Source organism: Centroberyx gerrardi, chromosome 24 (genome assembly GCF_048128805.1).
Source record: "Centroberyx gerrardi isolate f3 chromosome 24, fCenGer3.hap1.cur.20231027, whole genome shotgun sequence".
NCBI lineage: Eukaryota > Metazoa > Chordata > Actinopteri > Beryciformes > Berycidae > Centroberyx > Centroberyx gerrardi.
The window spans coordinates 17,541,739-17,569,238 of record NC_136020.1 but is presented as its reverse complement, the minus strand read 5'-3'; the positions used below and the strand labels follow the sequence as shown (position 1 = coordinate 17,569,238).

At 46.6% G+C, this 27,500-nt stretch overlaps 1 protein-coding gene across 1 annotated transcript in view; it reads left to right on the top strand.

The window, feature by feature from the left end:
* The window catches only part of sox5 (SRY-box transcription factor 5), a 99,360-nt gene that overhangs the window by 27,599 nt on the left and 44,261 nt on the right, over positions 1–27,500 (top strand). The window contains exons 4-6 of the mRNA XM_078281945.1: positions 17,302–17,388; positions 23,010–23,182; positions 25,471–25,539. Coding sequence (XP_078138071.1) covers positions 17,302–17,388; positions 23,010–23,182; positions 25,471–25,539 — 329 coding nt within the window. The remainder of the gene's footprint in view (positions 1–17,301; positions 17,389–23,009; positions 23,183–25,470; positions 25,540–27,500) is intronic.

The following is a 27,500-nucleotide window of genomic DNA, read 5'->3' as shown; positions in this document are numbered from 1 at the left end:
AAAGCGACTGTGTGTTAACAATTCAAAGAGCTCACGCTCCGCGTCGCCGACAATCAGCCGTCAATCGAGAACGCAGTCGAATCCCACTGTCGGGAAAACCTTTTTTATTTATCTTTTTTCTTCCTGTTATCTGAGCGTCATTGTGTCAGTAACCTCACAGCGCTCTTAGTAGAAGGGGGTAGAAGAAGAAAAAAAATCCAAATAAAGTGAGCAGAGATGGATATGGCTCACAATTCGAAGCGAGTCAATTCGTTTTCAGATTTTTTTTTTCCCCCTTTGTGGCATGAGAAACAGGCGGCGTCATGGGGAGAACCTGAGGCCTATTGTGGGGCCGGCCATTGTTGGCTCGATGAAAGGCGCATTCAAGTCACTTTTCTTATTGAATTGTTTTGCGTCTGCTTTTCAACGTGGCATTCTCTCTCCGGCCTTGCACGAGACAATCGGTGGGGATGAAACTCCTTTCTGCCATTCTTCTCAGTCCAGATGAGCGATATTAAGGAGATGAATAGTGTGCATGTGTGTGTGTGTGTGTGTGTGTGTGTGTGTGTGTGTGTTTGGGAAAAGCAGTGCCCCAGCCTTTGTCCAATACATGAGCATAAAGGGGCTTAGAGAGAGAGAGAGGGTCCTGTGGTTTTCCTGATGGTGTGTGTGCATCTATGTGTGTGTGTGTGTGTGTGTGTGTGTGTATGTGTGTGTGTGTTATTGGCCTCCCGGCGTGGCATTAAGTTAAGGACAAAGGCCTGAGGTTCATGAATCAGCCAGAGCTTCCATAGCTTGGCTATTGTGACCCACTCAGAGTTTGACTGTCCCACACTGTGTGCATGTGTATGTGTGTGTGTGTGTGTGTGTGTGTGTGTGTGTGTGGATAGGCAGTGATGGGGTGAGGGAAATGTATGCATGTGTGTGTATTTCTTAGTAATATGAATGTGTGCATCTGTATGTCATGCACATCTTGTGAATGTATTTATGTGTTTGTGTTTGTGTGTGTGTGTCCATGTGTGTCTATGTGTGTGAGAGTGAGACTGTCCCACATAAAGGCCTCCTGTCACTGACTCCCAAATATTAGACAGGCCCCAAAGTGTCGGCATCCGCCCATTCACTTCCATTCAACACCACGTCCCATGACCAAATCACTGGAATCCACGATTTATCTATTCAGCCTCCTCATAAACTCTCTTCATTTACACGCTCTCTTGTTGTTTTTCTTCCTTTTCTGTTGTTTTCTCCCCTTTTCTTCTATTTCCATGGAGAGACAGAGGAATGTGTTTATGCTGCAGAATGGGTGCGAGATGAATATGAGTTTTGTGTAAAGCGCGCAGGCTTTCATTTGTCCTTCAATTACTTTATTAAAAGCATAGAAAATGCCACTGAAAATGTTGTTTTCAAACTTTTCATGAAAGCACTTAAAGAACGCAAATAAACTCAGATACATTCTGGAAAAGAATTGCTGACGGAAATGAAATCACCGTTCGAAAAAACACAGGTGATTGTTGTGTTCTCGAAAACATTTTTATTCTGTAAAAGGAATTCTCAGGATAGCTGATAACTTCAATAATATTCCATAAAGTACTTAACTAAGTTGTGAGAGGTGAGAGTAGGTGTCACTCTCCTCAGACGGCGGATATCTCATTTTACAATGAACTGCTTTATTTCCCCTCTTGACATAGTGCCACTGGAAAATAAAAAAAAGTGTCACTATGCTTCTAGTTTTCCAGACGTTTCTATTAACATGCAAATGTTATGGTGTGTGCACGCCGGCATTTAGAGGTTAGCTTTAAATAATGGGGGGCAGTTTCTCATAAATTATGCATTTATGTCTTTTTTGCTGCACCGATACCAAAGCCGAATGCCTGATTTTTGTTTTAAACTCTAAATTACAAAAACAAAAACAAAACGCGATTATTTTATGCACCTTCCCCACACTTTCGCATTACAGGGTCATTTCCATGTCCAATGTACCACCTTCGCATGCGTAAATGTCTGGTACATGAACAGAAGTTCTCAAACAAAACTGAAACGGATACAGGTGGGAGAGCTATGTTGAGAGATGAATTTGAATTTGTAAAACACAAGCAAATCAACCAGGCTAAACATGTAATCCTGGAACAACCAGGCAAGCCAAGATGATCATACCAGTTTTGGTATTTGCAAATTTCCTGGCGCTTCAAAATGAAATTGGGATTGTCTGTGTCTATTGTTTGGTGTGTGTGTGCATGCATGTGTTTGTCTATGTGTGTTTAAGTGTGTGTGTGTGTAAGCAGGTCCTATACTGTAGATGCACATATACACTTTCACCAGGATCGTGTGTATGCCAAGTCTACATTATAGGATATCTAACCTTCACGGCAGCATAAGCTTACTGTAGGCTATGAATGTAAATAGACTGTAAGCTGTATGTTAGAGCTTATCAGCTGTGACTGTGTGTGTGTGTGTGTGTGAGAGAGAGAGAGAGAGAGAGAGAGAGAAAGAGAGAGAGAGTGTAACATTCAGTGTACGTACTTTCATAATGTATATAGGTGTGTGTGTGCTTGTGTGTGCGCCTATGTGTGTCTCTGTGCTTTCCATGCCATACATGCCACATATGTTAATCTATGTGTGTGACAGAGAATCCGCCTCATTTCCCCCGGTATAATCCTCGCGGGCTCCTGTACAAAGTAGCACAATCTGCTTAGAGCAACTCACTTCACATCTCGCTCAGTCGCAGCAGCACAGCGACAGCCTCCGTAACCCACATCGGTCCAGTCCGGCCCGGGATTTAAGGCCTGACATGGCTGCGGAGGGGCTTTAACTGCCTGGGTGGAGGCATGGGACTGTATGTAGGCCCACACACACACACACACACAGACAAACACACAAGCCCATGACCTGACCCAGGATCCACAAGCTACCCATAATGCATCAGGGATAGCGAACGGACACATGCCAACAATCAGTGTAATCACTACCCACGGGCCACCTCTCCTGCTTCCGCTGGGACACACTCACAGAGAGAGAGAGACAGAAGGAGAGAGAGAGAGAGAGAGAGAGAGAGAGAGAGAGAGGGAGGTTTACAGCTATGAACAGAGTTTTAGCTGGTGTGGCTTTCCAGAAGCGTTGTTCGTATTGTAGTGTAGAGTCGGTGTGGCTTTTCGGTTTAGAGGATTCTTGTTATCTGTATTTACAGGCTTTCAGAAGTGTGTGTGTGTGTGTGTGTACATGTGTAGCTGTGCCAGTCATTCATTCAGGCAGCAACATTCAAGACAGCAAGCCAGCGAATCAGCCAGTCAGTCAGCCATTCAGCCCTCCAATCCGTCAGCTATTCAGCCAGTCAGCCAGTCAGCCGTCAGCCAGTCAGCCAGTCAGTGTGTCAGTCTTTGAAGCCGGAGGGTCTATATTAATTAACCCCTGGCTGGCTGGTCAGAGGGCGGGTCTTGCAGATGAAGTGGTGTGTCTGTGTTGTCAGCCTCGGGGGTCGTGACCCCGCGCCCACAGCACAACCCGGCCTTATTTGAGCCAGATGTTGGGAGACAAGCTCGGCAGCTCCGGGATCGCTCCCTCACCCCCCCTGCCTCACCCCACACCCCTCCCCCCAAACCCTCCTCCCCCCCGCCGCATTCTTCTGCTCAGCCCCTGCTTCGCCAACACTAGCCGCTCTCATGTCCTTTTTGTCGTTTCCTCAGATTTTTCAACTCGTGGATCAGTCGGTCTCTGTCTTTCTGTTTGTCTATCTCTCTCTTTTCACCCCCCTCCCTCCTCCCCTCCTCCCCCCCATCCCCCCCCCCCTCCCTCCAGCCGTCTCCTCTCTTTCTCCCTGCGGGATCCCTCCATCCGTCCATTCACCCCTCCCCTTCCCTCCTCCTCCCCTCTCCTCTCTCTATTTTCGCCCCTCCCTCCTCGTTTGGCCCACTGCCCTTTCCGCTTTGCTCAGGGGAAAGAGTGCTGTGTGTGTGCGTATGTCTCTGTGTGTGTGTGTGTGTGTGTGTGTGTGTTGCCTGGCAGCGAGCCGGCTCTCATCGTTCCCCCCCCCCATCCCTCCTCTCCTCCTATCTCATCCCTCTCTCCTCACCTTCTCCTCTCCTTCCTTTCTCTCTCACTCTCTCTCATCCCTCTCTTTCTGTCCTCGCTCTACCAACGCGTGTCCTCCTATTTCTCTTCTTTGCCACCTTCCTTCTCTCCCTCCCTCCATCCTTCTCTTCCTACCTCCCTCCATCCCCCGTCACTCTCCTCCCTGCCTCCATTCATACTTCTCTCTCCCTCTGTTTTTCCCCCCTCCCCCCCTCCCTCCCTCGGCTGGGCTCAGGAGCAGTGAACAGGTGTTGTCTCCTTTTGATTTGGGTGCGTTCGGATTAATGCTGTCAGCTCAGCTGTTAAAACAACTGCCACCGCCAGATGCCAGTCAGTTTGGGGCTGGAGCTGTCACCTACACACACACACACACACACACACACACACACACACATGCACGCAGACACACATGCATGTGCACACAAAATGTGCATGTAGATTCATACGCATACACATAGAGGCAAGCATGTGCACACTCATTACCACAGAAAAACACGCACACACACACACCCCCACACTCACATACACACTGACATGCGTGCACACACACACGTACACACACGACCTCTGCTCTTGGCCCATTGTAATGTCGACAAAGCAAATCAGCTGCTGTACGCCAGTCTTGTCTGTCAGGTGTGTTTCTGTAGCCTTTCCAAACAGTCCGTGTTTTCACAGGGAGACAAACTGCAGCGATCATTAAGATAGAGTCGAAGGTTCAGAGCTGCGCTGCTATAGGCTGACCTGCCTCTACAGTTCATATTGTTTAAAGGGGCCCTGTTATAAAGTTTACATAATGATAAAAGCTGTTTAATGAAGGCATTGTTAAAATTTGATTTTGTTTGAGTGGTTAAATTTAAAGCTTTATAGGACGTTTAGGAATAACTCCATCACAACTGGACTTGGTCTTGATTGGCTTGTCTCACTACAACAAACAATTACTAAAATCAATTACTAAACAATTACTAAAATCCTTCCAATCAGGGTCCAGTATTGTAATTGTTTTGCCTGTGAGGACTTTGTTTTCAAATTAATTCAATAAATACCCTTTTAAGTAAGCTACATTTATTTGCAAAACACCATGAAGAAGATTTTTTTTTATCCAAAACAAAATCATGAAATCCAGATATGTGACCTTCAAAGAATACACCAATGTTTTGGCATACAAGAACTTCAACTAACAGTTTCAAATATGTGCGTCCAGTATTTCATAAGTTTGCTTTTATTTCATTTTTTTAATAGATGTGAAATGGATGGCATGAACTCAGTTTGCAACATCTAAAAAGCAACATAGTAAGTACTAAACACATATTGTAGGTAAAACTGTTAACAAGCAAAAGAAGCAAAGACCTGCAATAGAAAATCCTACACCAGTAGAATAAAACAAATCTAATGGGAATCAGTACTTTCCCGCACTATTTCATCACATCAGATTCCTGTATGTTTAGTTATTACCGTTATGAAACTGTGCTCCCTTTCATTGAAGGACAATGAAACATTGGCTTCTGGATTGACTGAGTAATTCCTTATTGAAGCATGTTGACGTTAGTTTGGCCTGTAACTTTGTTTATTGTTGGGAGAAATTCTCCATTCCCAAGGCAACACAGCGGCCAGACTTCTACCTCTCCACCTTCGCCCTCCCTCCATTCCTTCCTCCCTTGTTCACTCTTTCACTCACTTGTTCCTTTCTTTCCTCCCACCCATCCCTCCTGCCCTCTCTCTAGGGTGAACACGCACGCGCCCACACACACACACACACACAACGTGGGTGTGGTGTGAGAAACCACACCAGCAATAGTGCCACTGTTACATTCCCCATTCCTCTCTGCCCTGGCGAGCAAGCTCATTTAACCATGTTAACATGAAACTTTCGCCTTATACCTCTGTGATCTATGTAAGTGTGTGTGTGTGTGTGTGTGTGAGTGTGTGTGCGAGTGTGTGTGCGCATGTGTGTATGTTTGCATGTGTCACCGTTTTTGGCACCGACTCCCTTCCTACACTCACAGACATTTTCCGGCCGACAGTTGCTTAAATTTAGAATGTGAATCCTTGTTGTTGAAATTTGTGAGTAAAATGATGATTTACTATGACTATCAATGATTAACACTAAGTGCTGTGCAATAGCGCTATTTAAGGCTCTTTTAGATGTGGGTGGACTTGACGAGCGCGCCTGTGTGTGTGTGTGTGTGTGTGTGTGTGTGTGTGTGTGTGTCAGATGGTGGGGAGTGGGCATCTGAGTGGCGATTCAGTCACTCCGGTGTCTGGGTCTATTTAATTGCATTGCGCACACACACACACACCTACACACACACACACACACACACACACACACACACACACACGCACATACACAAAGTATGAGGGAGGAAACATTCCACTATCCATCCTTTCTCTTCCGGCAAATTTTCTGATCTATGTTTGTCTCTCTCCTGCTCTGTCTCTTTCTGTCCTTCTGTCTCTCTTCCTCTCTGCTCTCTCTCTCCCTCTCTCTCTCTCTCTTTTTTTTTTTTTTCTCTCAATGTGAACTCATGTATTCCTATGTTTGTTTGCTCCCCACTAAGACAGTCTTGTGATGCCGTTCCAAGTAGCCGTCCGCACAAAGACAGTGGACAGTCTTGTTTTTTAGGTCATGTTGGTTTGTCTGACACACAACCAACACACACACACACACACACACACACACACACACACACACATTCACTAGCATTAAACTATCTGTCTAGCTCTCTCTAGACAGATAGCCCCCCCTCCCCCCCTATTAGTTTGCTACGTTTAGTCCATTTTTAGCCCGCTGACCGCACCGTATTTTGCTCCCCGTTTAGATCCTGCCCTCCTCGTCCGTTTTGTTGGTTTGTTTAATTAAGCTAACGAGGTTAAGGCCAAGGTCACCGTAACCTACTGTACCGCCGGTCTCTGATGAGCCAAACGCAGTTAAGACAATTAGCCTGCTCAAAGAGTCGTGGGCCGTCTTGCCGGGGACGAGCGGTGGGAGGAAAGACCGGCAGGAATGTTCAGGAAGAAAAGAAGTCCTGATGCGAGGAGCCGCCTCGGCCACAGATGGCTAAGTGATCCAAATGCGACCTAACCAACAGCATCAGCCGTTATTGACGTGGTAAATCTCATCAACCAATCAAAGCTTTTTTGGCTGAAACCCATGTGATCCTGCCAGGAAAATTGGGGAGTTGGAAAAGAGTTAAGAGAGAGAGAGAGAGAGAGAGAAAGAGGAATACGCGGGTGAACAATCGGAGCACAGTGGCTCGTAAGGCTCCGGCAGGTCACGCTCACAAACATACTCACACACACACGCGCACACACACACACACACACACACTAGTCAGCAGAGCATTCCTGCGCTGTTTGGACTGTTGTTAGCATCGGTCTAATGGTTCTCACATGTCTGTCGCCGTGTCTTTAAGCGGCACACAGGACAATGTCGGCTATTCTTAAGACTTTTTAACACGCTCCGTCTCAGGCTGACACACTGCTGAAACAACCACACACACACACACAGAAAGAAAGAGTCAGAGAGAGACGGACCGACACATAAACAGAGTGTGTGTGTTTGCGGCTGTCAACGGCGTCCATGTTAACGCAGAGCCACTCTAAAGCCAAGCCAGCTGCCATTCAAATGGCCAACACAGGGCCAAGACTATGATAGCATCAGAAATAACAGTCTTCACCCATCAGCCTCACACACACACACACACACACACACACACACACACACACACAGGGGAGGTTAAAGTCACAGCTCAGCCCTGTTTGAATAGGCTTCCAACATGCAAAGTAGCATTAGTGTGTCAGGAGTGTCTTGTCTTTCTGTCCGTCTCTCTGTCATCGCTTTGACAGGCAGACGAAAAATGTCACGACTCACAACTGAAAATGCTGCACTCTGTGTGTGTGTGTGTGTGTGTGTGTGTGCGTGTGTGCGCACTCAGTCTGTCTCCCCTGTAGTTAATGCGTGGGTCCATTCCCCTCCTATCCACGGCAGGCCCAATACACAATGTCTTCTTTTGTTGTCACGTTAAAGTGATGCAATAAAGCTGTGCAGTGACAAGGACGGCCCGGGGGCTGCCGCAGTGACAGGGACATTGTGTGTGTGCGAGCGTGTGTGTGTGTGTGTGTGTTGTGTGTGTTGTGTGTGTGTGGAGTGGAGACGAGAGCACTGAAGAGGGGTTATTGCCACGAGACAGATTGCAAGTGTCATTTTCCATTACAGCAGCCTGAGCCGCTGTGTACGACACACACACACGCACACACACACACACACACACACCGATATACACATGCCTTGGCCTACTTTAACAGGATGCTTTTGACAGGGGAGAGATGTGCGTGCATTAAAAGAGTGCCGGCCCTTGCTATTTAACCCTCTCCTCACCCTGACACGAGGTTCAGACAGAAGCCTGAACACAAACAGATTTTTTGGCTGAACATCTGTCGAATTTTTTGTATTTTTTTATAAGATGTTGCTTTTTCCTTATATTTTCTTGCTCCTTTTACCATTCTCAATTTACTGATAAAAATAAACCTGTCTTTTTTTTTTCAAGAAAGTAAACATTTCAGGAGTCTTTAGATTGCGTTTGGGCCGACTAGTAACTTACAAATCGCCGTTGTCGCGCGACAAGCTACTAACTCCAATTTTGGTGATTTTCATGTTTTCACTTCAGCTGAAGGATTACATCATGCTCCTCTACGGGTTGAGAAATGTCTCCGACCCCTTGGGCTTATAAAAACCCTTTCAAAACAAATCGGACAATGTCAAAAAATGCGTCGTCATCCAGCTAAAAACAAGGCTGCTTTTCCTAGCTCTTGAAAAGTTGACATTTGGAAAGCATGCAGTGTGTTTTATTCTCATCCCGCACTTGTAAGAGTAGGCTAGAACTTCGCTTTAGAGATCCTCATCGAATGCTTTACATTGAGTTTTAAATACAGCGTGTCTGATTGTGCAATTGTGTGCACTCCCGCTATCTATTCAAAAGTCCCTCATGAAGCTCTGTTTGTTAAGCAGGCAATTAGCAGGCAGTATTTGACGGTTATCAGTACAGCAGTTGACACTCGGTCTCTTCAGCCTGTAAAGTATGGGGCAGTAAAATGCAAATGGGGTCTGTGTTCGGTCCCATAGCTTGTCCTTAATAAGGTGCGGTGGCAGGGACTATCAGGGGCCGGGCAGAATTAGTCCGCAGTGGATTCAAATGTCTAGATGCTATCAAACACCATTTAATGATAATGGAGGTCACAGAGGCAATTGGGAAAATAGTGTGTGTGTCTGTGTGTGTGTGTGTGTGTGTGTGTGTGTGTGTGTGTGTGTGGCTGGAACGTTACAACACTCCCTTTCTCCGTCTGAAAAACACTAAGCGCTAAGATAGCATCGCTAATTTCTCCGGCTCGACACAAAAACAACACGCAGAGGGAAAAGGAAAAAAAAAAAAAAAAAAAAAAAAAAACACAACCAAATGAAACAACAAGGAAAGTTTTTCTGCGACTTTCTCGAATGTCGCTCCAGATTTTGCCCTTCGTCGTTCTTTCACAATGTCGCGCCCTCTCCGCTGCTATTTCTGACTGCCAGTGTGTGGATCTGGCTCGCCGAGATTTCATGCCAGTGTAAAAATTGGCTGAGGGTTTGGTTCAAATCAAATTGGACATAAGCACCCACAACACCATCTGTTAGGGAAAGGCAGTGGAGTGAAGGGCAAAACGCTGTATTCAGATAAATGGATTTTCAATTTATTAAATTGTTGACTGACACCCTTGTAAATTTTCACTTTATGTGCCTTGGCCTATTCTTAGAACATCGCGTTTAATTGAGACATGCTGCTATATATCCATACAATGCCCAGAACCTAATATTAGGATGAAACAGTAATTCTTACTACATCAGATGTTTTTTTATGTGTTACTGAGTTGAATTCCTGCCTTTTTATGTATATTCTCACATTATAGTGACTATATAATATAGTCACACGCTTCCATCAAAGTCAATTAGATTTCTATTGGAGAGGAAAAAACTTAATATGTCTCTTTTTATTTAGCTTTTTTTATAAACTAAATCTCGTTTTTATTTGACAGTAATAAAGCTTCCATTGAGCCCTCTCCCTCCCTCTCCTGTTTCTAGGTGTTTTGGCAGGTGAGATTATTTTTGTGTGTGTGTGTGTGCGCCTGTACGCTTTCCGTAACAGGTGTGTCGCCCCAAAATGTGTTTAGCGGCGCGTCTGTGATTGTCGTAGATCTTTAGGGGGGGGGGGGGGGGGGGGGACCATATGTCCCTCGTCGCTTCGCCCAAAAACTTTAATTTAACTTCACTTTGCAAGGTGAAACGCGGTGGATCAGGAAAAAAATAAAATAAAACTCTCAGGAGTCGATGTCCTGTCTCTACTGAGTGTTGTGAATATAAGATACGTCTATCTGATGTTAGTGCTTGGGGTGCTGCGCTTTGAGGCTTGGTTTTTAGTTTGATTCTGTGTGTGTGTGTGTGGGTGTGCATGTGTGTGTGTGTGCACACTAGTGTCCCCCTACTGACTAGAGCCTGCCTAGTGGTCTGGGTGTTTATTAATAACTAAAGTTGGAGCAGCTTCTGAACCAAAACTCACTGTGGACACAGAGACCAACCAGGGACTGCCTGTAACACACACACACACACACACACACACACACACACACACACACACACACACAGTCTCTTTCTCTGTCTCTCTCTTTCTGTCTCTTTCTCCTCTCTCTCCCCCCCTCAATCCTCTGCTTCGGTGGGAGAAGGGGAGCATGGAGAGGGAGATAGAAAGTGAGGAGGAGGAGGAGGAGGAGAGGGATTTTTGTGTTTACACAGAGGCCTGGCCACCGCGGCAACTGTTGCCAAGCGCCGCTCTCCCCAACAACAAGCCAGTAATTGGTACTTTTAGCGGCTAACCTTGCGGAGGTGGTGGCGCGAGGCGGGTTTGGACAAAAAGCTTTTTGATACCGACGTGTCTCTCCATCTCTCTCTCCGTCTCTCAACCCGCGGTATAGTGCCCTGTTTTTGTCGAGAGACTGCCCGTAATCTTGGCACGGCCCTCTCAGCTTTGGAGCGATTGGACCGCCTTTAGAAGGAATAGATGAAAATGCGTCCAGACACGTGCCCCAGCTCAACCAGACATGAATTGATCATCAAAATATCAACATCATCATTTCATAATGGAGTGTGCTGGCTCCGTCAGAGCGAGGGGAATAGCCGGTTTGAAAAGCAAAAACTCCAGTGTCAAGGGAGTGTAAATAAGTGAAGACTTCTATTCCAAAAAGCTGTACAGCCGTTAAAGTTTTATCGTTGCTTATCACCAAAATATAGAAGATCCAGTCGGTTAAATACTTAAGTTACCTACTATCCTTAAATCTACCATCATTTGTTTCAAGTTTTTGCTGCTAATCATTTTTTAAGAGTAAGTGTCAAATGGAAAATCATGAAAGACCACATTGAAATGTTAGTTTTATATTTATTTAGGGCATTCATCACATCAATGAGTTTAGCTGTTTTAGGTCAAGTGTAAGAAAGTGTAAGGTAATGTGTGCATGTGTGTACGTGTCTGTTTGTGTGTGTGTGTGTGTGTGTGTGAGAGAGAGTGTATTTACCAGCGCAAGTATGTTTGTATTCCCTTCCCACTAGGGCAGTAAAGGGCAGTAACCTCAGCGCTCCCTCTCTCTCTCTCTCTCTCTCTCTCTCTCTCTCTCTCTCTCTCTCCCTCTCTCTCTCTCTCTCTCTCTCTCTCTCTCTCCCGCTCTCTCTCTCTCTCCCTCTCTCTCTCTCCTCTGTAACTCCTTCCCTCCACCTCAATACATCAGTGTTCGGGGTGGCAGTCTTAGACAAACTCCGCCGGTGCTTGTATAATTGGTTATTCAATGCTGACCCCTGCTCAGTATGGGTGGGAGGAGGAGGAGGAGGAGGAGGAGAGAGGAGGAGGAGGAGGAGGAGGAGGGGTGGAGGAAGGGAGGGGGGGGGGGGGACTGTAGCCTCCCCATGGCTGCCAAGGCCCAAGTCAATGTGGAGCCTGTTTTTCGGGATATAAGGGCCGGCCCCGGGGCCCAAGCCAGGGCCCTTTCCTGTGGGCCCTCCTCCTCCTCCTCCTCCTCCTCCTCCTCCTCCTCCTCCTTCATCCTCCACCCTCCTCCGAGCCCGGCTGGGCCTGGCGCTGGCACAGAGGCCCCTTTGTTGTGCACCCGAGGGCCCGGGCTCCCTCTCTCTCTCTTTCTCTCCCCCTCTCTCTCTCTCTCTCTCTCTCTCTCTCTCTCTCTCTCTCTCTCTTTCCACAGACCCCCCCTCCCCCCTCCCCCTCCACTCCCTCCCTTTTCCTCTAAAGGTCTCCAGCTTCACAAATATGAGATAATAGGAAAAATAGAGCTGGCCGCTTGTGGTGACTCAGGGCAAAACGTCTGAGTGAAAAATAGAAAGTGAGAGAGAGAAAGAGGGAGAGAGAGAGAGAGAGAGAGAGAGAGAGAGATCATATTGTTTGAGAGGTTGGTTAGAGCAAGCTGGACTGAAGTCGAGTCTCCTCCCATCTCTCTCTCTCCCTCTTAGTCTCTCTATCTCTCTCTCTCTCTCTCTCTCTACAGCAGCTTCTGAACCAAAGCTCACTGTGGATCCAAAAAGCGAGTGGGGTCTCTCTCTCTCTCTCCCTCCCTCTCTCTCTCTCTCTCTCTCTCTCTCGGCAGGTGGACAGGGTTGTTTTGGCTCGGCTGTGGGGCAGCAGCTTGACTCCGTTTGAGCCAATGAGCCAAAATAATAGCCGATGATTCCAGAGTTATTGTCAGCGTTTTTCCCCCCCTCGGCTTTTCCCAGAATCCCTCTCAGCCGTGTGGGACCCAAACGTCGCCGTTAGAGGAACTGATACGCTTTTACATGAAAACACGACAGCAGAATTCACTCGTTTGCATGTGCTGTACCCCGGACGGTCCAGGGCCAAACACACACACACACACACACACACACACACACACACACACACACACACACACATAGTCACACACACATGTTCGCCCACCTTTACCGCCCTGTGCGACTTCCCTTTCCTTTTTCTTGAATTCAAATCCTCTCTCTCTCTCTCTCTCTCTCTCTCTCTCTCATCAAACCCTCTCACCCCTTCATTTTTTTTGTTTTTTTTTTGTCTGGGGGGGAGGTGGGTATCCTCCCCCACCCTTGGCTCCCAACACCCACCCTGCAAACACCCTGCAAATATGTGGCCCACACCCCTGCGTGGGCACGGGGCTCCACCCGCTTACCTCACATAACACACACACACAAACACACACAAACACACACACACACACACACTCAGTCAGCGCTCCATACGTCAGAAGAACGGGGAGTAGCGTCTTTGATTCTCTTGGAAAGGGTCATGCTGTCCTCCTTCATTATGTGATTTTTGGCTGTAATTAGAGTAGATGCTATAGTAGATGCTTGCTATGCTTCCATCCAACTGCCAAGCGGTGCCAGCAACTGTATGAACATTTTTGAAACGTCGCAAAAAGTAAAATGCAGATCAGGTGCATTTTCATCAGCTGAGCTAAAGCAAATAAACCGACTCCCTGATGTCGAAAAACACATCCACTCTGAATTCATTTGTACTTGTTATTGTTCTTTTAGCGTCTGCTAAGGTCGGACATATTTCATACTTTCATCCAAAGACAAAAACAAAGAAAATGCACTTGGCAATATTCTAATGCACAAACTAATGGCCAAACAACCACGGTGGGAACCTAATACATGGGAGAGACGGTGGGTGAGACGTTATTGGAAGGTCGTGGTGGAAAAATATTTAACATTTTAAGCCATGAAATTGAACCGGTCGTGCCAAACCTACATCATTATTTATTTGACAAATTGTATAATTTTGTTATTGACTTTTTTTGCGATATTGAGGACATTTTATCCATTTATTTCCATTTGTCTCTTTTAATTCGATACATTACAATTCACAAAAAAATACTTGGAATGCTTGGATGGAAGCCCAGCTAACATTGAATATTGAATTATGGATTGTAATGAATGGAATTGACTGTTCATGTGTGTGTGTGTCTGTGTGTGTGTGTGGATGTGCGTTGGTGTTATCCGTTTCTGCTGAGGGTGTATGTGTGTGTGTCTGTGTGGACTGTATCTTTGGGGACAGTGTGTGTTCATTTCTCATAGTGTTCACCACATCCATCAGCGTCTCACTAAAAGCCACAGCATGCCTACAACTCCTCTCTTCTTCTCTTCTCTTCTTCTCTCCTCTTCTCTCCTCTCCTCTTTTTTCCCCCTCTCCTCTCCTCTTGCCCATTTCCTCCCATTTTGCCATCCGCTGCACAATGCAAGAGCCTCTTGGCTTTTATTAATAGTTAAAGTGGTCCCGGCCTGTCACTGGGGACAATGGCTGCAGCCCTGTTAATAAATAAAAATAATAACTAGGAGATGGAGAGAGAGGGAGAGCGATGGAGAGAGAACAGGCGACACTGCCATTTGTTGTTCCCTCTCACTTGTCAAAGCTCTTTGGCTTAAAAGCCTCTGTCATTGTTGAGGGAGAGGGGGATGGAGGGAGGGATGAGAGTGAGAGACATAGAGAGGGAGAGAGAGAGGGAGAGAGAGGGAGTGCCAGGGGCTAATAGCACCTGTTGGGGTGATGGTGAGACAGCTGTCAAGGGGAAAAACACAGGAGCACTCTCTTTCTTCTTCTCTTTCTTCCTCTCTCTGCATCCCCCCCCCCCCGCCCCCCCCTCTCTCTTTGAGCAATAGATTCTCTGTCTACCTCAGCTCTCCTCCTCCTCCTAATCCTCCTCCTCCTCCTCCTCTTCGTCTCCCCCCCCCCCACACACACCTCCCCCAAGTGACAGTCAGCCAACCTATTCCCCAACGGCTACAGCGGCTTCTGACCGAAAGCACTAAGACACAACAGGGGCGCAGCGTTAAAAGTCGGCGACTGACTGTACTGACTGACTGACCGGTTTCGAAACGCAAGGACATACGGGGCAGAATCCAAACGTGATCTGGAAAGGCAAGAGAGAGGGATGAGAGAGAGAGAGAGAGAGGGATGAGAGAGTGAGAGAGAGGGAGAGAGAGGGGGAGAGAAAGAGAGATACTGGCCTGAAGTTCAGCATTGATCTTTTGCTATGTGACCCATACTGTAACTGTTTGTGTGGGGGCATCTGTTGTGTGTGTGTGTGTGTGTGTGTGTGTGTGTGTGCCCATTTTGATCAGTGGAGCATGAATGCCCCTGTCTTAGTGTCAGAGGAAAGGACCTGATTCAGGCCTCCGGGGAGGGCATAGTCCTGAGAAACACACACACACACACACACACACACACAAACTGAGGTACAGTATGTAGGACACGCTACAATGCTTTGTGTGTGTGTGTGTGTGTGTGTGTATAGTTTGTATGTCTGCACTCCCTCTTCTACTGTATGCATAAGCATTCCTCGTTTGTGCCTGAACGTGTGTGTGTGTGTGTGTGTGTGTGTGTGTCGTTAATCTGTCAGTTCATTCCTGAAAGTCTCCAGGTAGTGAAGTTTCCTCCACTCATCCTCCCCACATTCACTCCATCACAGACAGGAGAGAAAAAAATGGAGGGAGAGAGATCGACGAGGATGGAGAGGAAAGAAAAGACGTTTAGGCAAAGCACTGCGTTTTGTGTTTGGATGATGCACATTGAGCGAAAGGACTTTGATTTGTTGTTGAGTGCTGCGGGTGTGTGTGTTCATGTCTGTGTGTGTGGGTGTGTGTGTGCGTCTAACTTAGCAGAGGAAAAGCGTTAAGCTGTTTTTTAGCCCTTCACTTTGGGGTATTGGTGCTATTGCGCACTGCCACTCAACACATCGCACATTTCTCTCTTAAGAAAGCATTGGTGTTTGTGTGTCAGTGTGTGCGTGTGTGTGTGTGTCTGTGCAGGCGAGCTGTCTCACACCAGTGAGATTAAGACTTTTTCTTAAATAACTCTTGTCATTCGAGTTGATGGAAAAACATAATCCGGGGGGCGAACGAGGAAGCACGCAAACAAACTTTTTCGCCTGCCGTCAGCAGTCGCCGATGTGTGTGTGCGCGCAAATACACGTGTGTGTGTGCAAGTATACGTATGCGTGCATTCAAGCGTATGTGTTGTGCATGTATGTGTCTGTGTGTTTTGCGGGTGTTTGAGAGTCTATGTGCATTCATGTGTGTGTGTTTGCGTTGACTGATAGGGTTAATCTCCCCACTCAAAGTGTAAAACCTCTTTCCTTAGCGAGGCCTCGGATCCCAAGTGCAGATGGCTCCCAGTAAATAGAACGGCCTTTCTCCTCTCCCTCTCTCTCTCTCTCTGTCTATCTCTCTCTCTCGCTGGCTCTCTCTCCATTTCACCCTCTTGCTTCACACTTTCAATCTGCCTTTGTCCGACCATTTCCCCCCTCTCTCTTTGTCCATTTCAATAACAGTTTGGGGTGACTGGGTTGATGGTAGCGTGTCTGTGTGTGTCTCTGTGTGTGTGTGTGTGTGTGTGTGTGTGTGCGTCTTTCAGTGCATGCATGTGCACTTAGAATTGGATCTCTGCATGCGTGTTTGTGTGTGTGTGACTTTTTCCTCATTTCCCCCACTGTGTGTGTGTGCGTGAACATGTTCCTAGTTAGGTTGGTAATTAGTGTTTCTCTGCATGTGAATGTGTGTGTACATGCGTGTGTTTTTCTCTGTGCAGGGGTGTGTGTGTGTGTGTGTGTGTGGAGAGTGTGTGGAGTGTGTGTTGAAAACAAAGCGCTAGCTGATAATGTGTCCATTGTGGCGGGTGCATTAAGGCCCTCTTTGTCTCAGGGCCCACAGGGCTAATGATTCTCTAGCAGCAGGTGAGAGGGAAAAAGCCTCTCTCTCTCTCTCTCTCTCTCTCTCTCTCTCTCTCTCTCTGTTCTCTCTCTCTCTCTCTCTGTTCTCTCTCTCTCTCTCTCTGTTCTCTCTCTCTTTCTCTTTTGCTCACTTGTTTTTGTTCTTCCAGATTTTCTCTCTTTCGATTATCAGTCTCTCCCTCTCTCTCTCTCTCTCTCCCTCTCTCTCTCTCTCTCTCTCTCTCCTGCTGATGCGGCCATTAGGCTGAGCTGCCGCTGCCTTTATTACAGCAAATGGACTTTAAATGAGCTTTATTGTCATGTTGGCCAGCCAGCTGAATCCCTCTCTCCCTCTCTCTCTCTCTCTTTCTCTCTCTCTCTCTCTCTCTCTCTCTCTCTTCCTCTCTCCCTCTCTCTCTCTCACTCTCTCTCTCTCTCTCCTTTACCCCTCCCCTCCCCCCTCCTCCTCCTCACCTCCAGAGGCCCCCAGCATCGAGAGGCTGCTGTCAAAGGACTGGAAGGATAAACTTTTGGCCATGGGCTCAGGGCACATCGGAGAAATTAAAGGTACTGTACAAGCCTGGTGAACGAGTCAGCTAAACTAAATTAGAACTGGAGTGAGCTGAGCTGAAATGAGCTTAATAGAAGTGAAGTAAATTTAAGTGAATTGAACTCAGTGGAACTAACCTGAACTAAAGTGAATTGCAACTGAACTGCATTGATCTAAATTGAACCGAACTGAACTGGACTGAACCAAACTGAATTGAACACACTTGAGGTGAACTGAACTGAATTAAACTGAACCGAACTGAATGGAACTGAATTCAACTGAACTGAATTAAACTGAACAGAACTGAATGGAACTGAATTAAACTGAACTGAATTAAACTGAATGGAACTAAATTAAACAGAACTAAATTAAACAGAACTAAATTAAACAGAACTGAATTCAACTGAACTGAATTCACCAAACCGTCCGCTTTGCCCGCTGTTTGACCAACATGTTGAAAAGCCAATGGATTCTCTGCTAGTCCGTCAGCTCTGTGTTAATCACAGTGTTAATCACAGTGTTAATCACCCATTTTATCCACAGCGACGCCGGCTCTGCTTAACATTAAAGAGAGAGAGACGGACAGACAGACAGACAGACAGAGAGGGAGGGAGGGAGGGAGAGCGAGAACAAAAAACGATTGCGAACAAGAGAGCTGCACAATGAACACGCAGGAGAGAGCAAGAATCAGCGAACGAGGGAGAGAGAGAGAGAGGGAGAGAAAGAGAGGGAGGGAGGAAGGTGGAAAAGGCTGACTATTATTCCCTATAACTCCGGGGCAAAGCCGCCGTTCTCCTCCAGTAATTGAGCTTCATTAGGAAGCAAAGCAATATGTAATCAAAGAGCCTCGCGGAGCGGCGTGGCCGTCGAGAGGGGGGCTCCATTGATCAAACCCCCTTTTCCCAGCTCCCCGCCGCGCTGACATTTCTGTGTAGGGGCGTCCCGCCTGGCGCACCACACACCAACAGCTGGGGAGCAATATCAGGAGTGTGTGTGTGAGCGTATAGAGAGAGAGAGCGAGTGTGTGTGTGTCTGCGTGCGTGCATGGGTGTGGGTTTAAGTGCATGTGTGCGAGAGAGACAGTGGATGTGTGTGTGTGTGTGTGAGAGTGGGTGTGCGTTTTGTGTGCATGCTTGCAGTGTGTAAGTGTGTGTGTGTGTGCCTGTACCTATGATTGTGTTAGAAAAATATAGCTATATATAGAAAGAGCAGAGCGTTCGTACACCAGTTTGCGTGTGTGTGTGTGTGTGTGTGTGTGTGCACTTTTTCTCATTTGTAAGCGCATCCCTTGACTTCTTTTTTCCCCCTTCCCCATCGAATTCCATTGAAGGGCTTTTTGCGGGGAACAAAGTGATTTTGAGCCGCCGCTTCCTGCTCCGTCGGCCTTATTGAGAAGCGACACTGGTAAAAGGCCCCATGCGGTTCACTTAGCAACACACACACACACACACACACACACACACACACACACACACTGTATGGAGCTCATGCTAGCAGAGTAGTGACACAATATCCCCATAGTGCAGCGTTATTAACATCATTTCTGCTGTATTGGACAGTGGAGAGTGACAGGAAAGATTAAAACGCTCGACGAGGCTCAAACTCGCAGCCTCAGAAATACATAACATAAATCTCAGATTATTGAACTCTCACACACTTACACACATTCACACCTGGGTGTTTTCCAGTATAAGCACAGGCTCCACTGGGAAAATTGGGGGGGTTCATTGCCTTGCTCAGTGGCACGCTGGCAGTAGCTGTCAAGGAAAAAGAGAGGAATACTTGTTCGTTTCCAAAGCAAGAAATTTTCATTGATAATGCTAAATTGGGCTAATAACATATTACAAGTCTTTTTACAATCAATAGAGTTAATAGCAAAGCACATTGCAAACTTAAACAATACATATTAAGTGATATTCATTCAAATACAGCTTGAAAATCCCCAAGCAGCCACTGTCTCCTCCTCTCTTATCTCTCCTCTTTGCCTCCTCTCCAGCCTCCTCTCCTCCTTTGCACCCTCTTCCTCCTCTCCTGTTCCTGTCTTCTCTCCTCCTCCTCTCTCCTCCTCTCTCTCCTCTCTGCTCCTTCTCGCCCTCTCTCCCTCCTCTGCCATCTCCTCCCTCCTTACTAAGGGGAGTTATCAGTGCAGCCGGGGTCATTAATTAGCGCCGCGAACACGGTGACAAGTATTACATTGTTACAAATTGGTTAATTACGCAGTGTGTGTGTGTGTGAGTGTGTGTGTGAGAGAGAGAGGCGAGGCGGGTTCGTAAGGCAGGCGCAGGCTGTAGCGATCTGCCTAAGGAGGAATGTGTGTAAACCGATGGAGGAAACCAGTTATCGATCCACCTGCCTGCCTCGCAGCAGCTGAGGAAACAAGCCGACGCGAGCTGATTTATGGGGCAACCGGAGTATTTCTGAGAGGGAGAGAGAGAGAGAGAGAGAGAGGGTGGGAAAGAGAGAGAGAGAGAGAGAGAGCAGCGCGTATGAGTGTATGAGAGTTTGTAAACCGCGTGTCGGTTAAGAAGCGCAGTGTTTCCCTGAGTCCATTGGATTCCTCTCCCGCTCCTAAAGCCTCTGGTTTATTGATAAGAGATCGTCGGCTGGGATCAGACAGAGGAGGGATTGAGAACAGCTAGAGGGCCGGTAGAAATAGAAAAGAGTAGTTGTCTTCATTTACAACCCCCCCTCACACACACACACACACCCCGTCACACACACACACACACACACACACCCGTCTATCCAGGTTGCGGGTCAAAGGCACGTCTTTCCCCCTCCACACACACATACGCACTCCAATATTTGGGTCAGAAGAATTCCTACCCAATTTCACTACGTGTGCGTGCGTGTGTGTGTGTGTGTGTGTGTGTGTGTGTAGGTGGGGGGGGGGGGGGTGGTTAACCCCAACAAGAAAGACTCCTTTGATCCATCGTTTCACCTTTGCAACCCCCCCCCCCCGTTTTTTTCTCTCCTCTCACTTCACCCCCCTCTCCTCGCCCCTTCACCCCCATTTGGACGGGCTGACGTTTTTAACACAAGGCTCTTTCTTGTCTTGGTCAGCTTTAGGCACACACACACACACACTCACACAGTCGCTGCACACACGCGCGCACACACACACAAACACACGTTTCTCTCTCTTTCTCGCTCGACAAAGGTGGGTCTGTGAGTTAGGACAGCGGCGTGTTTATTTTTCCAGCGGCCAGCGCTCCCGACAGTTGCCTTTATTGTTCATTGTTGGCGGATGGATGGAGGGGGGGAGGAAGTGAGGGTGAGGGGGGCGGGGGGTGAGGGGTGATGGAGGGGTGTGTGTGTGGGGGGGGGGGGGGGGGGGCGACTACCAACAGGGAGGACAAATGGATGGCTCTCACCTTCCCGAGCGGTCAAAGGGCAGGTCAGCAGTCATGGCTCCTGCCTTCGCTCCCTCCATCCCTCCCTCCCTCTTTCCTCCTTCTCGCTGCCCTTTTTTCCTTGTTTCTCTTTCTCTTTCTTTTCATCTCGCTCTCTTTCTTTCCCTCTCTTTCCCTCTCTTTCCCTCTCTTTCTCTCTCTCTCTCTCTCTCTCTCGCTCTCTTTCTCATCTGGTTTGACTGGCCCAGGAATGTGGCCCTGTTAAAGGTAGCAGCTGAAGAACAATGGGGGATTGTACTATATTCCACACACACACACACACACACACACACACACACACACACACACGCGCGCACATGCACAACAAAGGCATGAAGGCAAACATTGGTACATATGAACAGACATGAGCACACACACTCGTACTGATTGTGCCTCGGTGTGCCTCTCGGTAACTACATCCTGTTGAATGATTTAGGTTGTGTGTGTGTGTGTGTGTGTGTGCGTGTGTGTAATGGAGCTGGTATGTCAGGATCTAAGGGGTCAAGGGTCAGGCCATGCTAAATGTGAGCAGGAGGTTGGCTGACTGCAGGGTAAACACAGACCAGACACACTCTTTCTCTCTCTTTCCCTCTCTCTTTCACACACATACACACACCCCCCTAACACACACACACACACACACACACACACACAAATGCACACAGACGGCTAGACAGAACAGGGACTGATCCCCAAATTTACCCCTAATTCAGCGGCAATCAAATAAATATAGGTTCTACTTGAGTTTGAGTGAGAAATGTATGTGTTTGAAGAGACCTCTAGCTGAAAAGAGGTTTATTTTGTTCGTTAAACGGACTGAATCTGGCTCAGATTTTGCATTTCGTCTGCCACCAGCACAGCAGCCACATTTCTCCTGTTTACAAATGTTTCCTCAGCTCCAAGCGTCTTCCATACCGGCTGTAAAAAGACACATTTTTTTTCAATAAGGCAATAAAGGCAATGATGGATTTGGCCAAAGCAATCACTCCCTGGCCTTTTGTGCCCAGGAAAATGCCTCAACATCTGGTTTTACAACCCCCCCAACGTATATACACACACACACACACACACACACACACACACACGCTTACACACCGCCCATAGCAAGCTTTCCATTGACTTGCCCCCTCCCATCGCCCAAAAAGCCCCTAACCAGCCGTATATTCAGTTGACCAACGAGCCGTGCATCGCTTTTAACTCGTGTGTCCTCCCTTCCTTCCTCGTTCCTCTCCTTCGTGCCCTTTAACCTCTCGCCCTCCGCCCCCCTTTCTGGCCCCCGGATAGCCGTGAAAAAAAATCTCACAAAGGAGAAGAATAAACGGTGAAATCTCCGCTTCAATCTTCTCCGCTCTGCGCATTCATTGAGTTGCAAGTCTATCAGTCCTGACCTTGTCCTCTTGTTATTTCTCCCTCATTCGCGGCGTCTCCTTTCAGTGTGCAGGAGATCTTTCCTAATGAAACCCTGGTAATACTTCACTATACAATGACCTTACTCCAGTGTACATTAACCAGTGTATTAACCTGTGGACAAAAATATTTCCAGTACATAATACTTTCCCATGGGTTACTTCCACAGGTTAATACACTGGAGCAAGTAAGGCCAATTAAAAGTAAAGTGCTACTAAAACCCCTTTGTGGTCAAAATGATTTCAACTGAAACCACAAGGACATTTTTAACAGTTTATTTAATGGTTGTTTTTTTTTACATACGTGTTTGGCTCAGCTACTGGTTTAGTGGATGGTTCAGTTTGAATGTTTGAAGTTCAGCTCAGTGTGGTTCTGCTGTCTGATACCAATCCAGGTGTATCATGTGCTAACAGCGACTGTCCAAGAATTAAAATGAAACAACAAGATTTTCTGGAAGCAATTGAGAATCCAGGTTGTTGTTGCCAGCCTCGCTTGATCACTAATAAAATAGTGTGTGACGGCTTAATAGGGGCTAAATCTGGACCTAAACATCGACAGGCCAAATGGATTGAACAGATTTCAACCCAGTTACCCGTAGGTCTTCACACACAAATGAAGATCAGGCTGAAAATATAATCTCAAAGACTTTCCCAGAGCACACTGGTCTTGAGAGGAGGTATTTTACTTAAAAGAAATAATTCGGGTTTTTAAGAAATCTACCTGAATTTCTTCTCAAAAACCCAAACTATCCCTCTAACCGGTTGAAGTAGTCTCGAAGTGTAACCTAGTAACGCTTTCCTTCAAAGCGCTAACACCTCACCTTTGACCCCTGACCCCAGGTACCCCAGACAGCCTGGCGGAGAAAGAGCGCCAGCTCATGGGCATGATCGGCCAGCTGAGCAGCCTGAGGGAGCAGCTCCTGGCGGCCCACGAGGAGCAGAAGAAGCTGGCCGCCTCGCAGATGGAGAAGCAGAGGCAGCAGATGGAGCTGGCCAAGCAGCAGCAGGACCAGGTACGGGACCGCGTTCATGTACCTGCACCGCAAGCTCTTAACAAGCCTTTCAATCTAGTATTCAGTGTCAAAATCCAATTTTCATAAAACAAATGAGAAGAACGATTGGCCAGTGGGGTTTGATAATTTCACTTGTTTCCAACGCAAATAAAATCAGCTTGTTTCAAGAATTGTGATGAGTGATCTGCTCTATTTCAAAATATTGTCACTTGTTTACAGAAAATTCCTGAAACAAATGAAACTGCATTGGAAACAAGATGAATTATATTATGATTTTTTTAATTTGTTAAAGAAAAAAAAAAGATTTTAGAGGGAGAGGATTTTAGACTAAAAAAAATGTATTTTAGACCCAATACAAGATTAAATGATTTATTGAGATGGACATTTTTTGCTGTGTATTTTGGGAAAAAATTACAATCTGAAATTCATAGGTTGATATTCCAAAAGTACAGATTATCCGCTGCAGTACTGACACATGATTTTGATTCTGATTTGGATTCAGAAGTCATATACACACACACACTCAAACAGACAGTCATGCAGGTACATTTGTATGCCTCTGTGCATGCACAGACACACACACACACACACACACACGCACATGCACATACTTACATACACACACCCACACACCATGAATGGTCATTAGAAATCCCCACCCAGATTCCTTAGGTTTAGGAGTAAAGGTCTGGTTGAAAAACAAGCATCAAATCGCACAGGCTCTCTCTCTGTTTCTCGCTTTCTCTCTCTCTCTCACATTCACACACACACACACACACACACACACACACACACACACGCACTCCTCACATATTGTTCACACAGCCAGAGACATGCGCCTTTGGCAGCTTGAACATAGAGACATTGCACAGGAATGAGCTGAGGGTATGTTGTATTGGAGCGGATGTAGCTGAGACACACACACACACACACACACATGTGCGCACACACACATACACACACACCTCAAGCTCCCAGGCAGGAGTCTGCCAGGTATTTGCATAGAGAAGGGTTCCCCTCTTTGTTGTGCGTTTTAGCTTCTGGGTAGCTTGGGTTTACAAAGAGAGCGACACACACACACACACACACACACACACAAACACACAGCTTTAGGGGCGAATTACCTATGACAAACACAATGCCTTACGGTGCCTTTGGCTCCTTCAGCAGTGAGCCCTGACTGAGTCTAGCTGTGTGTGAATACATGTGGATTCACTTCTGTGTTTCCACAATCCAGAGCCAGTCTCATCTCGGAGTGAACGCAGGAGAGTTTCTGCTCAAAAGCTAATTACATTTACATTTTACATTTCAGGCATGTAGCTGACGCTCTTATCCAGAGCAACTCAGAATGAATGCAAACAAGGGGAAGAGCTTAAAAGCTTAAATTCTTCATCCACCAACATTACAAGCAACCAATAGTAAAGAGTGCAAGGATCACCGGCACAGCATCCAGACGACAGATGTAACAAATGTTCCTGGGTCTGCAGATTGATCATGTGTGATAGAGAAGTGGGAAGGAAAGAAATAAGAGCAACAGGGAAAAGAGAGTTTTTCTTCTTTCTGAAACAAAACAGAGTGATATGATGAACTTAGAAATGACTAGAGGAATAAATGTACTGTTTATGTATGGATCTGTCAGAATCTGAATCATTTTTTTATCACCAGGTCCTATTACATATAGTGGGCATTGGCTTTAGCGAGTCAAAACACTTCATAAATTCCAAAATGTCAACTTTTCAGGAGCCAAGAAAAGCAGCCTCATATTTAGCCTGAGCACCATGCATCTTTGAGTTTATCTAAAGGGGTCTGAAAGGGTTTTAGAACAGGAACAGTACAGTTTTTCTCAACCTTTAGAGGACCGTGTAATCCTTCAACTGAAGTTAAAACATGAAAATCACCAAACAAGACACCCATCGTAGAAGAGTCTGCTGTAGCTTTCTATGAACTAAAGGTGTTTGTTTGCTAATTCTGAAAGAATAAAAAAAAAAGAGCTATACACATACTGTACATACATGCAGCTGTGCACATGTTAGGACGATGCTGCATGTCAGTAAGTGTGTCGGTGTGACAGTGCAGTCCAGTTGGCTGTGAACTGAGCCCAGATGAGATGAGATCTTTAATATTTCATACCAGGGCATCGACCCTCTGTCGTGCAACTGGGGCCTCAGAGACCTGCAGATGTGTCGCATCTCCCACAGGCCCTGCACACACACACACACGCACACACACACACGCACACACACACACGCACACATAAATTCTAACAGTGCGTTGTGGTCTGTTTTCAGATTGCCCGGCAACAGCAGCAGCTTCTGCAGCAGCAACACAAAATCAACCTCCTGCAGCAACAGATCCAGGTGAGGCCAGTTTATATATGTGTGTCCATCCATGTGCTGGTGATGTGTGTGTATGCAATGTGTGTGTATCTTTGAGAATGCGTATTTGTGTGAATGTGTGTATGTGTCTTTATGTATGTGTGTGTGTGTGTGTGTGTGTGTGTGTGTGTGTGTGTCTGCGTACCCCACAAAAACAATACTAATCTAGTGATTGTGATTGTGGCATCTTGCTCTTCTTCGCTCAGAAATCAGCCATCAGCATTCAGACCAGAAAGGACTGAATCAACACACACACACACACACACACACACACACACACATTATGTTGCGGTCTGCTTACTGTCAATCACCTGACATCCACAGGAAGACAATGAAGTGTACATCAGGAAATAATCGCTCATAAACTTTATTGTCGCCTTACAAACTTTATTGTCACATCCTTGTTTTTTTGTTTGGGGCGTCTTTCTTAACCGGGACAGCAGTTAATTTCAAGCTAGTTTTGACACCGTAAAGTTTGCATTTTAAAAGCTATGAGAAATAAGTAAATGTTTAACAAATTTAATTACGTACGGCATGCGCTGCAAAATGTAAATGGCAGTAAATGGGCTATAACTCTAAATGACATCGGCATCCTCCTTTAAATGTGAAGCTGTGTCTTAAACTCCAAAGAAAATGGTCGGGTATATATGTAACACTTGAAAATGGAGGTATTGTCCTTTAGGGTGCGACACTAGAGCCTCTATGCTGGTCCAGGTGGCTTGGAACGAATAGCCCAGGCCTTTGTAAAGGCAGATGACACTGAATTTTGTGCTGAGAAAGCCTGGCTTTGTATCATAAAGAGACGCTCTGTCCAAGAAACACAGAGGAAGACCCCCCCCCCCACACACACACACACACACATACACACGTTGCCTTTCCCCTAGAGTTTAGCCATACACTGTTTGTGTGATAAGAGACCTTGTGATAGCGTGTGTGTGGACGTGGGTCTATATGTGTGTCCCCTGTTCTGGGTAAAGCAGCTGTGTTTATTTGTCTTGTGTATGCACATTTGTGCAAGTTAAATTCCGAATTGTTCACGTTTTGACAAAAAAAAAAGAGAGCATGTGTGTGTTTCTGTGTTTGTGTGTGTGTACTTGAACGTACATTTCTCTGTGTGTGTGTGTGTGCGTGCGCGTGTGTGTTTGCAGCAGCTGTGTGTGTTAAGCTATAAACACGTCCGCTCGTGATTCACTCCCTCACGACCCCGCCGAGACAAAGCTCTCTTTTCCCATGACTTTGCAACCTTTTCCCAAACAAGCGTCTCTCCATTGAACGGTCCCAACAATAGTTTCTCACAAGCAGGGACAGCTGAACGCAGCCTCGTTAAGAGAGGGACACAATCACAGGGGCTTACCGTAGGAGCGCAAAACACACACACACACACACATGCATGCACACACACATGGACATGCCACATCAAAGTACACACAAACACACATACGTACAAATATACGTATTCACTCACTTACACACACACACACACACACGCACATAAACATATCACACACAGCGGGGCACACTCGCCCGACGATCAAACACACACTCATCATCAAAGACTTGGTCGAGGAATACACTGCTTAATCATTCATGAAGAGATTGTCCGCACAATCCCACAATACAATGGCCTGCCAGAGAGAGGGCGCCAGGTTCACTGTGTATCTGCGTGTGTGTGTGTGTGTGTGTGTGTGTGTGTGTGTTTTTTGTGTGTTTTGTGTCTGTATGATAAGCCCCTTGTGATTGCGTTTCCCCTTAACGAGGCTGAGTTCAGCTGTCCCTCCGTGTGTGTGTGTGCGTGTGTGCGCGCGTGCGTGTGTGTGTGTGTGTGTGTGTGTGTGTGTGCTCGCCTGCGTCCTTGGCTTTGTTAGGCCCAAACCCCCAAAGGCCTGTGAAGAATGCTTTCAACCGTCCACTTGGAAGAGGTGATGAAATGAAACGAATAATCA